Raw genomic sequence first — 15,343 nt, 5'->3', positions numbered from 1 at the left:
TCATATTTCTTAAAGGAAGTTTGGCGTAATATTTTCCCCACAAAGCAGAGGGAGCTTAATTTCAGTTTAATTCAAACTGCTAATATGTATATTACTTAACATTCATCACCAATACAGAAGCACCAGGTAACTGCTAAAGTATGATAAGGTTATCTGACATTGACTGCTGTTAGTTATAGGTTTGATTAATGTTTTAATAATGTGTATTTTTTATTGATTACTGATGGTGGCTGATCAGGCTAATCATCAGCTAATTATAATACATTTTTAAGGGCAGTATGCAGTAAAGGGTTTCCCTTTGTGTGCAAGTCGTTAAACTACTTTCCTAATTAAACATGATGTGCTTGATGGTGTTATTAATGACTCCTATTGAAACTTGAAAGCTCAGTGTTCTCGTTGCCCTTTAGCTTCCCTTTTTATAAGCCACATCAACAGGAAAAGCTTATATTTCTCTGTGTAATATGATCTCTTTCTTTCAGCTGCTGTGTGTCTGCAGTGTATTTATAGATTTGGGATTTTATTTGTTTAAATTTCAATTAAAGATTCATACATTTTCAACATATATATGAATATACAGTAACCATAATTTTAACCATCTACCATTAAACACAAGTTTAGCACTACAATTTGTCAAAAAAAACAAAAAAACAATTGTATTGGGGGCCCACCCAAATGGCCACCTGTGGATCCCAGGGACTCACTACATTAAACCCTGTCAACATCACTGAAAGTGGCCTATAGTTCTTAGGTTGCTTGCGAAATACCTGGATTTGATTTCACACAAAAAACGATGTCTTATCCAGTCTTTTGTCTTAGTAATTTAAGTACCCTTAAGTAATTTACAATACCCTTATTTACTTAGTAAAAAGGAAATATGTCAGATAAAATACATGGCAAGAATTGAGTGAATATAGAAATGCCAGTCTTTGAAAAGTTCTTAAATAGGAAGTTATGTGTAATTTCTTGCTTAAAGGTGTTGAAAGCTAAGTCTGAATATGTTCCATAAGGGATTCAAAAGGATTCAGATTTAATTAGCAGATTCTATCAAACGCTGGCTCCAGAGAGTGCATAGAGGCTTGCTTGTCATTCACAAGATTCATCGTTTCTGGTCACATACCGCATAAGCTCAGTGAGAATTTACCATGCAGTTTTATTAGCAGCTACTGATACCTGGCAAGGCAGAGCTCAGATTTACGCTTGCTTTACGCTCTGTGAGATCGGGGAATATAAATGAGTTCGGCTCAGCTGTATAATTAGTGGCATAATTAAAGGCCTGCATTATGTTCCCACTCACAGGAGGCTGAGCAGAGTTGTGGCTTGGAGGCTTGATTTGCCATTCATTCCCTATGGGGGTCTGGGTGAGATGTGAAAGCTGAATGAAGAAGAGGGCAATACGGTGGAATAGTTATCACTTCACTGTCACTGTTAGTGTTACTCTGGGTTCTGCTTAGCCTCTTTGATAGAATGGAGGATGATTAGGATTGATTTCCTCCACTCAAGGGAAACCTCTCTCTGCTGTTTGATTGTAAGCTACACAGAGATTATGACTGTGTATGACGCGTCAAATACAAAGATTCCTAGATTATGATAGCAGTGGGAATAACAAGGAGAAAATAGATAAAGCTTCAGTTGTGGAGTTTAATCTTTCAATGTCACTCCACCCAGTAGTGGTACCCTGCCATAGAGTGACATATTCAAAGTACTATAGCTCAGAGCCGTACTATAGCTGTTGCTACACTGCCCCCTTCTGTCTGTATGTATGAACTTCAGTCAAAACACAGCCTGCAACACTTAACAAATCATTAGTGATGTCTGCATGCCAATAACAACAATATTTGTTTGCTTGACGCATTACAAGAAAAAAAAAGGAATACAGTCTTTTAAGCACATATGGAAATACTCTGGAAAAATAATTTGTGTTAGGTATGTTTTCCATAAAAAAGTTCAAATACATGCACCTTGTTAAAAATTCTAAAATGTATATCTACTCCTTCTTTCTCATTTCAGTAAATCAGAATATAATAATATGTTATATAATAACATTTTTAATTTAAAAAGTTTTACTAGTTGATACAAGATGTCCCAGTGTATTTGAACTTACACACTTGTGGGAGCCAGCCTGCTTCAGCCTTGTTTTTATATCAAAAATCATGCATGTAGTTTCACAGGAATTTACTTTATTTCACTGGATAATCTCTGCATGATTTACAGTTCAGAAAGCTCCTTATATATCTGTTATTGGTCCTTTATGCTTCGTCTCAGTTCAGCCTCTGTATGAAACAGGCAGTTTTAGCTCCTGTCTCTTTAAGGCCTACTGATGACCCCACTCTGTTCTGATTAGAGGCCATGTAAACAACCTAAACAAGCAATAGTTGTAGGATTTACTTATTTTCTTGTTCTTTATTCAAAATGTCAACTTCTCAAATACATCTGTACATGCTCAAGCCTGAATCTGATCCAAAATATGCAAGTAACAAAGGCAACGGCAACAAAGGCTACACAACAGACATTTGGGCATGCACCGACAATCTGATGTCCTAAACATGCAAAACACATTTTTAGTAGAGGGGGACTTGAAGTTCCAGTGTTTAGCTGCAGTGGAAGCAGTGTCTCTGAAGCGAATAAAATCTGTTTTGTGAATGTTGTTCTTGCGTGATGATGAGGCAGCTTATGTTTCAATGTGCCACCTCTGCTTTGTCCTCAGTTTGCTGCCTGGGTGGATGCAGTGGTTTTCGTCTTTAGCCTGGAGGATGAGATCAGCTTCCAGACAGTCTACAATTATTTTCTGCGCCTATCCAGCTACAGGAACACAGCTGAGGTCCCAATGGTCCTCGTTGGAACACAAGGTGTTTGCCCTACATCTGATATAAAGTTTTGCCAAGAAATTGCTTCCTCCAGAGAGGAGCTACATAATCTTTACACAGGAAATACTGTCTGATTAAAGGATAACTCTGGTGATATTCAATATTGTTTTATTGCCTTTCATTACATTGAACATCGGCACTGTAGTTTATTTTGAGTTGATCTCATATTGTCCAACCTACCTCCATAAATACTCACTAGCACACCAAATCTTCAACAAATACGCTTTTTTTGGACAATTAATTTAATAATGTTTCTCAATGAAACCATGTATTCATTACCCATTTTTAAAGGATAATGTCTCCAGTAGGAACAAGTGAGCTTGGATCTCAGAGCCACAGATATGTTGGCTTTTTGTGAAATTTACTGACAATTAAGAAAACATGGAATATCACCAACCTTGTACTTCAACTGTAATGTTTGAGTAATATTTTTTTCTTACCCGGTTCTCTTAGATGCCATCAGTGCTGCCAACCCCAGAGTGATTGATGACTCGCGGGCCAGAAAGTTGTCAAATGACCTAAAGCGTTGCACATACTATGAGACCTGCTCTACCTATGGCCTGAACGTGGAGAGAGTCTTCCAGGACGGTGAGAAGGGTGTCAAAAATGAGCGGACATGGGTTAGACAGATGCACATTACATGTTACCTCCTTTGACACGTAATACACTTTTTCAGGGGTATTACAGTTTGAGAGGCAGTGCATGAGATAATTATTTTAAACTGTGTTCTTTCTTTCTGCGAGTCAGATCTGTTCAAATTAATCTGCCATACCAGTGTCTTAACTTGTCATATTTAGAGATAAGCAATTCCTTAATGACTATTAAGCTTGTTTTGGAAAGACTTCTACTAAGATACGTTGACAGTTTCCTGGATTAAACGTCAAAAGTTGCAGCTTTTAATGAGCAGTATCGTGTGACAACAGTGTAAGATGCAGGGTCTTTTCATCTGTTTTCCTATTTCGAGTAAAGTGATCAAATCAGATCTAACTGAGGTAAGTGCAGAGCTATTGAGCCAGTTATGCCCTCTGTAATCTTCTTTCATTATTTTTCTTCTCAACTTTTTTAAACATGAACAAATTTGTTTTAAAGTTTAATAACTATGATGCTAAGGAGTCTAATTGTAAAGTTCTTCATACAGTTCATGAGTTCCTGCTAGAAACAAGCAACTGCCTGTGCATGCTTGAGTCACATGGAGGGGTATATATATAGACATAGATATTAATCCTTATGCTGTGTTCTCAGTGGGTAAAATTAACAGGCACACTTTAATTGATAATAATACAGGCATTCTGTATTAAATTAAGTTTTAATTATGGAACGTAAAATCAGGATTATGACATAAAAATGTAGCGCTCTAAGCTAGGAACCAGCTGAAATGTAGTTGTATATCAATGGTGAAATACCCTTGCAATATCTCATAAATGCATGAAGTATCTGAAAACTTTTCTCTGAATCCATAATTGAAGTCAGGAAACTGTCATTTGGGAACTAGGCTGCTTCAACTCTGGCACATTATCCCCCTAAGGCTGCAGCTCCTTTGAAAGCCTGTCACCCTTTCACAAAACATCTGAATATGTAACACAACGTTCACTTTGCATTTCATTGACTGTTGATGCACAGGCACGTCGTCTTCCCTCCCTGCCTTAATTGCTTCCTGAAGCCCAATTTCAAATAATTAAAAGAGATGAAGGAGTGTTGGCTGTCTGGAGAACTTGCTCTGATATCACTCTTGCCTTCTTCCTGTATTTGCCATTCTGCAGCAGGCAGTCAGGCCTTCTGGTCCCAGCTGTCAGTGCAGCTTCAAATCATCTCTCTTCCCCCTCAGTGCTAATTCACGTCTCGCAGCCGTGAAGTCCCCTCCCTCTTGCTCCACCCAGTCTCTCACTCAAGTGTGCCCTGAATTAAATGAGTTACACCAAGTGCATGGCAAATCAGGTTGTTCAGATGTTGTAACTGCTCTCATTTGGCCAACATCACACTGTAGAGCTCAGAGAGTGACAGAAAAAATGTGCAAGTATCATTTTGTATGATTACTTTCTTTAGTAATGGAGGTAGCTTGTTCGTTTCCCCTGGAGATATTTATAAGCCACCTTACAGCATGTTACTTAATAACTGACTGTAAAACAAATATCCTGAGGTGGTTTAGATAGTGTGTTCATATGGTATTCTGTCTGGCTGGAATTAGCTTTGCTCTATTTGTTGGTAACCATAGTTGTGACAATGTTCTTTATTAAAAAACTGAAATCTTTTTTTCTTTGTTTGTAGCACATTTTGGAGACAGAAAATGTTATCAAAATAGTTGGCAGTTAATTTTCTGTTGATCAGCAGTTAATCGAATAATCGCTGCAGCTCTATTGGTTAACTTTGCAGCTGCTACAACTTCTTGCATTCTCACTTTCAAGGTTTTACAAGCTGCCCACATTCACTCAACAAAGTGATTTTAATATCAGAATGGAGCAACATAACACGTGTGAATGGATTAGCAAACAATCTGTTTATGTCTCTTTGCCACTTTGTCTTCCAGTTGCCCAGAAGGTTGTGGCCATGAGGAAAAAGCAGCAGCTCTCTATTGGTCCGTGCAAATCTCTCCCTAACTCTCCCAGCCACTCATCAGTCCCCGCTGCATCCATCCCCTCTGTTCACATTAACCAGGTAAGATCAAAACCTTCACACTCTGTCAGTGTTTTACTTACTGATTATGTAACTCTAATTAAGAGAAATACTGTGTGTAAAGAAGCCTAAACAGTCTCAACACACTCAGTTTACATAATAATTCCTACAAGTATCAGTGCAGAAAAATGAATACAAAGTCCATTATTATAAAGATTTTGTCCATGTCAAGTTATTCCTAAGTTGACGTGCTTGCTCATTGTTTTTATTTTCTCCTCCTTTCTGACTACTTTCTATCTCTCTTTTTCTATATTCCTCCCTCCCTTCTTCTGATTCTGTCGGTTCCTCTTAATCTCTCTCGCTCCCCAGGCGGCCAATGGTGGGGGTGCATTCAGCGACTACTCCTCCTCTGTTCCCTCCACCCCCAGCATAAGTCAGCGGGAGATGCGCATTGAGACCATTGCTGCCTCCAACACGCCCACGCCCATCCGCAAGCAGTCAAAGCGCCGCTCCAACATTTTCACAGTAAGTATGCGACAGCTGATGCAAAGCAACACCCACTCACACTACTAGAAGGCATGTTGCCAAGCTCACTTTATCCACCAGAGGGAGACAGGTAGCTCGAAATGCATCAAAGCCTCTCCTGCCTCCGATGCAGGCAAAGAATGCGTCTTGCTCACACAGCACAATGGGCAAAAGGTGAAAAAGATTAAAACAGAAATTATATTAGATCCCCAAAATGCTCCCAAAAACCTTCTGTGAAAGCAAATATCAAAGATAAGCACTGTGGAAAAAACGTGAACTCATTTCATGTCGTTTTTTTTCCTAATTGGATGTAGTAAGTGCACATGGATTAAGTTTCTCATCTCACCCATAACAAACTACGCCCTCTGCGCTGTCTAAATCTTTGAACTCCCTCCCCCCACCCCTCTTATTTTTACTAGATCCTTTCTTTGCAGTGACTTCCCTTATGGGAAGAGACGGCAGCAACACTAACGCCGCTTCTCCTGCCCGACCAAGCTAAACTAAGAGTCCCAGCCAGCCTATGGCGTGTTCACACGCTGCTATCAATGCATGCCCCAACACCTCAACTTTAGATAGCCTTGCTCCAACTGCCCTCCCAGCTACTAAACATCTAGCTAGATAACTCCCCTGTCCTCACCCACTTTATGTTCTGGCCCAAATTTGATCTCAACCACCAAGATCCCAACCCCTGCCTGCCTGCTCTTTACCCCATGTCCTGTCATATTTGCCCTTTGCTCTAACCAATAGCATATGTGTGCACTAACCACTCTAATTTCCTTAGCTGTCCTAAGCTTGTCTTTTTACTTGTAGCCTCTGCCCTTTTCTTCTACCCAGCCTGCACCTCCTTTTTCTCCGCTCTCTTCCCTCCTACACCAGCCCTCTTTGCTGCTAAGCCTTTCCTAATCTTGCGTAGCCAGACCTCTGTCTCTTCAGGCTCAGGGATGTCTGTCAAAATTCTGCCAAAAACAGTTTTCTCTACAGAGAACTTGTTTGTGCTCAAAAAGAAAAACCAACGGTGCGTTTCCACAATGTCAACTAACAGAATGGCTGAATCAGGATTTCCGAAGTTCCACTTCAATTTTTTCCAAGTTTTCATGTTTTTTTCTCCAAAACATTTTGAGCTTTATGGGATGGAGATCTGGCTACATGAGATTACTCCTTTCCTAACTCTTCCCTTGTACATCTAACCCTTCCATGCCTATGATATCCTTTCTCTTCCACCTGTCTTCACCTCTTTCCTCTTTTGCTCTCCTCCTATGATTCCCCCTGACCCCTGTCTCCAACCTCCTGCCTTTCTCTCTCCCTTTCTCTCTTTCTAACTAACTCCCTCTCTAACCTTCCCTAACCTCTCCCCCTCCTCTATTTCTCCCACCGCCTTCACCCTATTACCCCAGCTGCTGTGGGAGCCGCAGGATTGTGGCATCCGAGCAGTACAGGCTGTGTGCTAGCTCCCCTTGTTGTCTCCCTTCCACCCCTGCTAGGTAGTGACTAACCATGTCCACCAGAGAAATGAGCCTCTCCCCGTCCGCGTCATGGAGATGCCGAAGCACGCCACCTACCCAGTGTGGGTGCCGGAGTGGCAAGCCGAGCGGGAGTTTCAGCTCATGACCTTCTGAGGAGCAGCGAGCGGAGGGTGGGAGGAGGGAGGGTGAGGGAGTAAAGGAGGAGGAGGAGGAAGCAGAGGAGGAGATGGAGGAGGAGGGGACGGAAAGTTAACGGGGCGATGTCGACATTTCTTCAGTGACACTTGAAGAGTGCGATGGGCTATGGAGAGGAAGACTTGCAGTGCCATTTTACAAAACAACAGAAAGAGAAAATATTTCATCAACCCAACAAATCTCATGGATGTCCCTTTCCTAGCTTTGTCCGTTTTTAAAAATAAATTGGCTTCTGTGTTTTAAAAAGTACAGATTCTTTCAAAGCCCTGCTGGTCACTGATAGATAGCAGGCTGCCATTCATGTTTTCTAGCCACACTCTTGTAAGTAGTTCATTCTATGTTGATCTTGGGAGATGTACTCAATGGAAGAAAATATGCCTTAACGTCATCAGAAGAAAAGCTCTGACAGACTTCAAAAGATCAAACTCACTTCAGTCATTCCATACCAGGTATTTTGTACTGAAAGTACAGATGGGAAAATTGCTGCAAGAAATGTATCCCATCCAGTTGTAATCAGATATAGAATATATAATATTTGTCACATTCATGGCACTGGCATTGGGACTCTTGAAAGAAGCATCCTTTGCAATGTGCAGTTTAACAGTGTTGGAGAGTAAGAATCAAATAACTTTGTGGCCTAAAATTAATGTAACTGCAATCCAAGAAAGTATAATTTATCTAAAAAAAGTCCCTCGAATTAGTGAATGAACATGTGAATTCATTTTGATAATGCAGTGGATTAACTTTTTTTAAGTATGTGATTTAAAACTCAAAGCTTTACTGTAGAATATCGTATCACTCTGTCTTTTCACCGTGCTCACAAATCAATTTCACCAACCACAACCATTTCAAGCCAGTTTCTCCCATAACTCTCCTTGGCCACTAGGTGTCAGCACAGTACACATTATTCTTTCCTAGTGCTTCCATGGTCAATAACTCTAAAGATCTGTTTTGTAATGTGTCTGTGGTCCCCTGATGTCTTCAGGCTGTCTGTCCCTTTTGTGTTGAAAAGCACATTGTTTAGGAATGTAGATGAATATTAGAGCATTTTTTATACTTAAAAATTCAATCCAATCCTTCATCCGTATTCATTAAATCCATTTATTAATGTCTGCCATTTGATGTTTCCCATTTCATATTTTTTAATCCCTTGATTTGTTACTGGATCTCCACGTATTAAACAAAAAAAACACACAAAAAAAACCATTTGACACTGTTTTTCAATATTTGCAGATTTGTGCTTCTGTTTCCAACCTTTCTTCAACAAAAAGGGCTTTCCAACTCCTTCCGAATTAGAAGAGCATGATGGTTTTAAAAATAAAAGAGTCCCCCTGCTTTGCCAGCCCTGATAGAGAGGAGATTATTGATTGAGGACTTACAGCTTGTTGCTGCTTTACCCTCTGTGCTTTATTGCATATAGGGTAATGCATAGAACTTACACTATACTGAAACCATAAGACTTTGCGTCTAAAGCAAAAAGAAAAAAAACTTGATTCCATTTGAGTGTTTGTGCACACTCAAAGTAGACCATCAGATATCATGAAGTGAGACAGACTGTAGGGACTCTTCTGGAAATGCCCCGTCCACCCCCCACCCCCACCCCCCCTTCAAACCCCTGGCCCCCTAACCCCCCCATGCCCTCATTCAGACATCCCGGTATAAAAACACGCTGTACAGTCAAGTCACTCTTGGAACTGTTATCCAGCCACCCAAAGGACACAACCTTTCCTTACATGACATCACACTGCCTTTTGCCATAAATGAGGACTCAAGGACTAGAGGTGCCAAGTTGTTTTTTTGTTCTTCCTTATAGATTTTCCTACATTCTTTTGGTCCGTTTTTTATTTGGATTCCTTCTTATTTTACAGGGAGTATTGAAGTATTGAATGGAACTGAAAATGTGGTATATATGTACGATCTTAGAGGTATTTTAGATTAGAGTAACTTTGGGTAATTTTATGAAGGCCTTCATAAAAATCAGGTAGTGTGTCAGGGTGTTACCGAGCGATATTGAACTGAAAGTTGCCAACAAATGAAACTGGGTTGCACCGACTTGTATGAATGTAGTTAAACTTAACATTTGTTTTCCTTTTATTTATTTTAAGTTATTTATTTATTTTTTGCACATTCAATTATTCTTTTCTTTCATTCATTTATTTATTTAAATTTTTTTTCTCAGTTTAGGTTTGGTACAGAGATTATGAACTCTTGCATAATCGCTTTTCTATCATGAACGGATTGACGAAAATATAGACTGCTGTATATCTTGTATTGTATTTTATTTACAATGGTACTCTATAAAAAGTACATATATATAAGGAATATATGAAATAATGCCTTTATTGTCCATCCTATATTTTGTGGGAACTGCGATGTTTGGCTCAATCTGTTGAATATTTTGAAGTGAATTTGTGACTTGCTTTGTATGGTGTCTGTATAGAAGCTAAACAAGTCATCATTAAAAAAAATAAAATGTTGGAAAAAATATAAAGCAGAGTTGGTTTACTTGAACTCAGACTCTACCTCTCTCCATTGGTGACTGGACATTTCTCATGTTGAGAGTGAGACCATACACACTCATGTCTGTCCCTACCTGTACCTCATCTCTTTATTTGTGTTTGGGTGGGAAGGTTTTTTTCAAATGATTTATTACCATGTGAGGTTCTATTTACTGTTTAACCATCTTTACCTTCCACAGGCAAGACCAGAAACTTGAAATGTTTATGTATTTTGATTTTTTTTGGCATTTGAATTGTCTAACATGTTTGCAGGATGATTACATGTCCTCCTAGGTTTTGCAGGTCAAAGGTCGGAGGAAGCTACTTGTACTGAAGTCTGCTGTAAAATAACCATTTTCCCTTCTCTCCTTTAACCTGTTTTGAACTCTAACTTATTTAACGTGTTGCAAAAGCTTGTATCAGTGCAACAGTGCTAAAGGCACAGCTGATCCTACACTTGGTATAGCAGCAGTTGTTCTGCAGGTCCACTAAGGGCCCGCTCTGGGTCTCACACAGAGGGAAGGATCCCCCAAAGGGTTTCAGGGCTGAGTCATGACTCAATGTGTGGTCGTCCTTGGTCTCCTCTGTGTTGAGATGTGTCTATTGTGGTCTTGGTTTGGTCTCTTTTTTAATTTTCTTTTTGAACTTGCACGTCGGTGTTACTGCTGTTTGTTCCGCTGGTCTGCTTGTCTGTTAATTTCGAGCTTCTTTTTGAGACTTTTCTTTTGCAACGTCGAGTTTCTCCACAAATACTGCAAATGCTCAAACACAAACCCTCACCTTTCCCCCCCTCATCTCTGACCCCCAGTCTCTCTCTCTCCCTCCCTCACATGCACAAAAACCAACATACACACACCCAGCCTCACCTCCCCCCAACGACTTCCACTCTGCTCCTTCATCAGTGTGTCACTTCAGTTGTTGACTGACTTTCTTGTTTTCTTGCAGTCACGGAAAGCCAGTGAACAAGCAAAGAGCGTTGACAGTAAAACAGACAGCATAGGCAGTGGAAGGGCCATACCTATCAAACAGGTAAGCAGTTTTCCTAATCTTTTCCCTACACTTCCGATAGTTCCCTGGGTAAGTATGATCCTCTTTTTCTGACCTTGTCTGTTTGACGTTGATATTCTGTGTGTTACAGGTTTAATCACAGTGCTTCATCCATAGAGTTTGGGGGGAATTTTTGGGCAAAGTCATGTGTTACTGTAACCACTAGATGGCGACATAATACAACCTAACATAACTTCAATGCCAGCGCAAGCACAGACAACACAAGGCTGGTTTAAAGATAGCATCAGAAAGATATTAGTAAAATAAATACCCATTTTTATAAGTAACACACCTTTCCAATAAAGAAATATACATGTTTTGATATACAAAAGGCACAATTGTCCATTTGACCTTATAAATTACATATGTATAGTTTGTTTACACTGGGAATGTTTGTGAAGACAATTAAAACAGTCATGTTTTTTTAGTTTTTTTAATTAGGCTTGTTTTTATCGTATTCTACATTTTTCATTTCTACCATAGCATAATAAAACTATTATAATTTTATTATATTTAGTTCATGTGTAGTAGTTACCCATGTATTTAAAATCTTGTCAGTCAATTTTTTTGAGATGTTTCAAGTTTGGTAAACTCAAATTCAGTATAGTACTTGTTTATATTTTGATATTATTTTGTACTTTTCAATATAAGTCCAGTATGAATTGTCATTACTTATTAGTTATTATTGTTCATAATTGTGTGTGGATGTTATTTTTTTCATGAAGGTTTACTCATGCATATCCATATAATCAACTGTGACAGCCATCATTTGCTGAAACATTCATACTATATCTCACGAAATGTGAATTTTTTTACCCTGACATGGTGCTACATAATATACTACAAATTTAGTGACATCACAATGATTTCTATTTTAAAATAGTTACTATTTTATTTTCAAGTCAAAGAAACTGTTACAAATGTTTTAATAAGGATTTTCTGTACTATTTTATTTTATTTCTTGTGTATTTGTGTGTTGCTTTAAAGGAGCAGATAGGTAGCAGTGAGCACTGAATTAGACATCTGAGTAAGGATAATCTCCAAAGGTCCGACTGTAACCGTAGGAGAAGTAATTGACACATTGATTACTAATCACTCATGATTATATGAGGGCTTTTGAAAATGGGTCAGCGTCCTTATATTATCCTCTTTACCTGCAAATGATGGAAGATGATGTCCTTCTTTTATTATTTTTTTTTCTTGAAAACGTTGAGCCAGGCCTTCTCATTCTTTTTCAAAGAAAATTGCAGTGGCTATGGTCCAGCTGAAATAATGGCAGGGTGATGCTTCCAAGCCCTTAATCACAAAATAACGCTTTGGGGAAACGACCCTTCATCAGATGCAATATTTATCTGTCGATCTCGGTGTCAGTTATAGTAGATGCTTGTGTAATGGAGACAAGTATTTCACGATCATACTTAACACAAAATAATAACACAACAGAATTTTAAATCGCAGCTCCATTTGTGCATAGAATTGTTCAAAATAGTTCAAAATGCCCTCATCAAACAACATAGAAATTCAAAACTTGTTGTTGGCCATTCCACAAACATGATGTCTTATCTGCAGATCAGTGTAATTCCCTGAAGAAGCTGCTTATTCCAGGTGAACAGGAGTTTAACAGATTAGAAAGAATCCCCCTCTGAGCAATTCTTACTGTAAACTCCCATTCTTACCCAATTGATTATGTGGAACTCCACTTTAAAGTCCAGGGCCAAAATCCCTGAGTATCATGGCAACTTTTGACAAGATAAGCCATCTTCCTTTTTATCTACAAAGGTTTTGTTTGTACGGGGGAGTTTGGCTACAGTTGGGGAGGGATAAGGGAAGGGGGGGCAGTAGTGTGACTAGCTAGGCCAGTCAAATGCACAATCAAGGAGATCAAAGTGTCAATGTGAGCTTAATTACCACTCCCCTCACCCCATCGGGCCAAATTACACACCGCCTGCCCCCCACAGCCCCACCCCCACCTCTGCTCCCATCCCCCTCCCATCTATAAAAATAGTGAGTGAGGAAAACAATGCAGTCACTGCTGAGGAGGTGTTGACTGTGGCAGTGAGTGTGAGTGTATTCTTACACCCCACAGCCCCCCCACCACACAACACACACACACTTTATTTCCCCTTCTCCCTGGCCTGTCACAAAGAGGCAGCCTATCAGTCAGCCACAGTGGCGAGATGCAGCTTCTCTCCTGGTAGTCTGACAAAAGAAGGCAGCGTCACTATCTCCTCTGTGTAGATATGACAATTGTGTGGACACAGAGAGTGCGTCTGACAATCGGACTGTTTCCTCATGTCGCACAGGCTGAACACACTCATTTCTCTGTGCGTATGCGTGTGTATCAGTGTCGTAGGGAAGCACAGGACTCCACACATGTTGCCTTTTGAAGTGTCCACTGTCAAACTGTAATTTAGGGAGCACACTGCTCAATTCAGTGTGGCACACAACAGAACAATTTAATTGTCCCGAATCATTTGTCGAGGTTTCAATTACTGAAAGTGACGCAGTTTATAAAAGATACATCACAGCTATAATAGGCAGCTGTTTAGGTAAAACAAAAAATGTGTCAGCAGGTGTAAAGATTTTTACATTATTGTCTTTTGTATCTTTATTGATCTGGTTCATAGCACTGATTGCATGTATAGATTAATGTATGCTCCAGTAAGAGCACGAGATGAGCAACATATTTGCTTGTAAAACATACATTATAAAGTCGCCAGAGGCCCTGTGACTGGATCATTTACTTTGTATGATTAGAGAGCCATTTGAAAGTGTTTACACTTCTTTTATTGACTAAATTGAGGAGAGTGTGGGCAGTCAGCAACTATTGATTGAAGGACACAATGTTTCTTCCTGAAAAATCATCAGAAGTATCAATAAAAACAAGACTTGCATGAATATGAATACATTTAACTTCATTGCGTGTCTTTTTATTTTGTAATTATGAATCCGTTCTTCTGAGTTGTACTCATTCAGCATTTTAAAGTTAAATAAATCAAAAATTGTTACACTGCAGGAACATGGGTCAAAAATATTTTCTATTTTAGAATAAGATAACATTCAGTAAGCATTATTCTTAATGTCAACCTACATTCAAAATGTTGCTTAATGTTCCTCGACTTAGATGTTTGAGCTCCACTGTGCAGAATGATGTTTGTGCAGAGTTTGACACCTCATCTGCTGAAAGGGGAAAATGTCTCTATGTTCACCTTAAATCTGAGTTTAACGTGTGTACATACAAGCTACGAGTTTGGAAGCTAATCATCATCTCATGTGCAATTAAGTATGATGTAAAACGTGTAACCTCCAGTGCACAGAGAATACTTTGCATAGAATACAAACTGAGAATAGACTTTGCAGTAGGAAACATCTTGTGTGTTGTTGTTAAAAAACGTGCATTCATAGATCCTGGATTTATTCATATGGGTGAAGCAGTAGATGTGTTGTTAATAACATTTAGAATAAAAATGATTTTTCTTAATTTATATAGTCCCTTTCAACCAGGATTACAAAGTGCTTCACAAAGTGCAAACTAACTAGGTTATTGAACGTTTTATTAACTTTTTGTGGAAAAATACATCACAAAATTATTATTCAAAGCAAAGTATTTTTAATTTGGAGAGGATCTTTGAACATTTCCAAAGTTTTATTTTTGAGCCATATTTGAAACCCCCATCCAGTAAGAAGATATAAACCGACAGGCATATTGATAAGATATGAAAAAGCTCAAACTCTTCTGTCCCAGCATGCAGCCAAGATTCAGTACTTGCCCCCCCACCCCACTTCTCAGATGAATCAGGGTTCGGATTAGGATGATTGTCGGCAAACAGCCTGGTGCCCAGGTCACCGAGGGTCAGCTCTTCCTGATGTGTTAATCAGGATTAAAGCCTGCAGGATGGGCCTGGCTAGCAAAACACCAACCCTTCATCCCCCCCCCCCCCCCCCCCCCCTTTTCAGCTCATACACACACAGGCCCTGGCTGTAAAAGCACAAACATTGCCCTGTCTTAATCCCCTAATTAAGCGGGCCCCTCCTCACTATTTAACCCTAGAGAGCCTCCTGGCCCTTGCACTCAGCAGCGTTTGGTCACCCCCAGCAGAGGAACTGTATTGTTTACCAGTGGATTTACTCAGCAGATAAG

The 15,343-nt window shown here is 39.5% G+C and overlaps 1 protein-coding gene across 1 annotated transcript in view; it reads left to right on the top strand.

Annotated features, from left to right (window-relative positions):
- agap3 (ArfGAP with GTPase domain, ankyrin repeat and PH domain 3) overlaps positions 1-15,343 on the top strand; it is a 70,758-nt gene that overhangs the window by 15,634 nt on the left and 39,781 nt on the right. The window contains exons 5-9 of the mRNA XM_062428216.1: positions 2,705-2,846; positions 3,318-3,452; positions 5,389-5,516; positions 5,844-5,999; positions 11,101-11,184. Coding sequence (XP_062284200.1) covers positions 2,705-2,846; positions 3,318-3,452; positions 5,389-5,516; positions 5,844-5,999; positions 11,101-11,184 — 645 coding nt within the window. The remainder of the gene's footprint in view (positions 1-2,704; positions 2,847-3,317; positions 3,453-5,388; positions 5,517-5,843; positions 6,000-11,100; positions 11,185-15,343) is intronic.

Source organism: Scomber scombrus, chromosome 11, assembly GCF_963691925.1.
Source record: "Scomber scombrus chromosome 11, fScoSco1.1, whole genome shotgun sequence".
In the NCBI taxonomy this organism is placed as follows: domain Eukaryota; kingdom Metazoa; phylum Chordata; class Actinopteri; order Scombriformes; family Scombridae; genus Scomber; species Scomber scombrus.
Note: the sequence above shows the minus strand (reverse complement) of the source record. Positions and strands in the feature narration are given on the sequence as shown.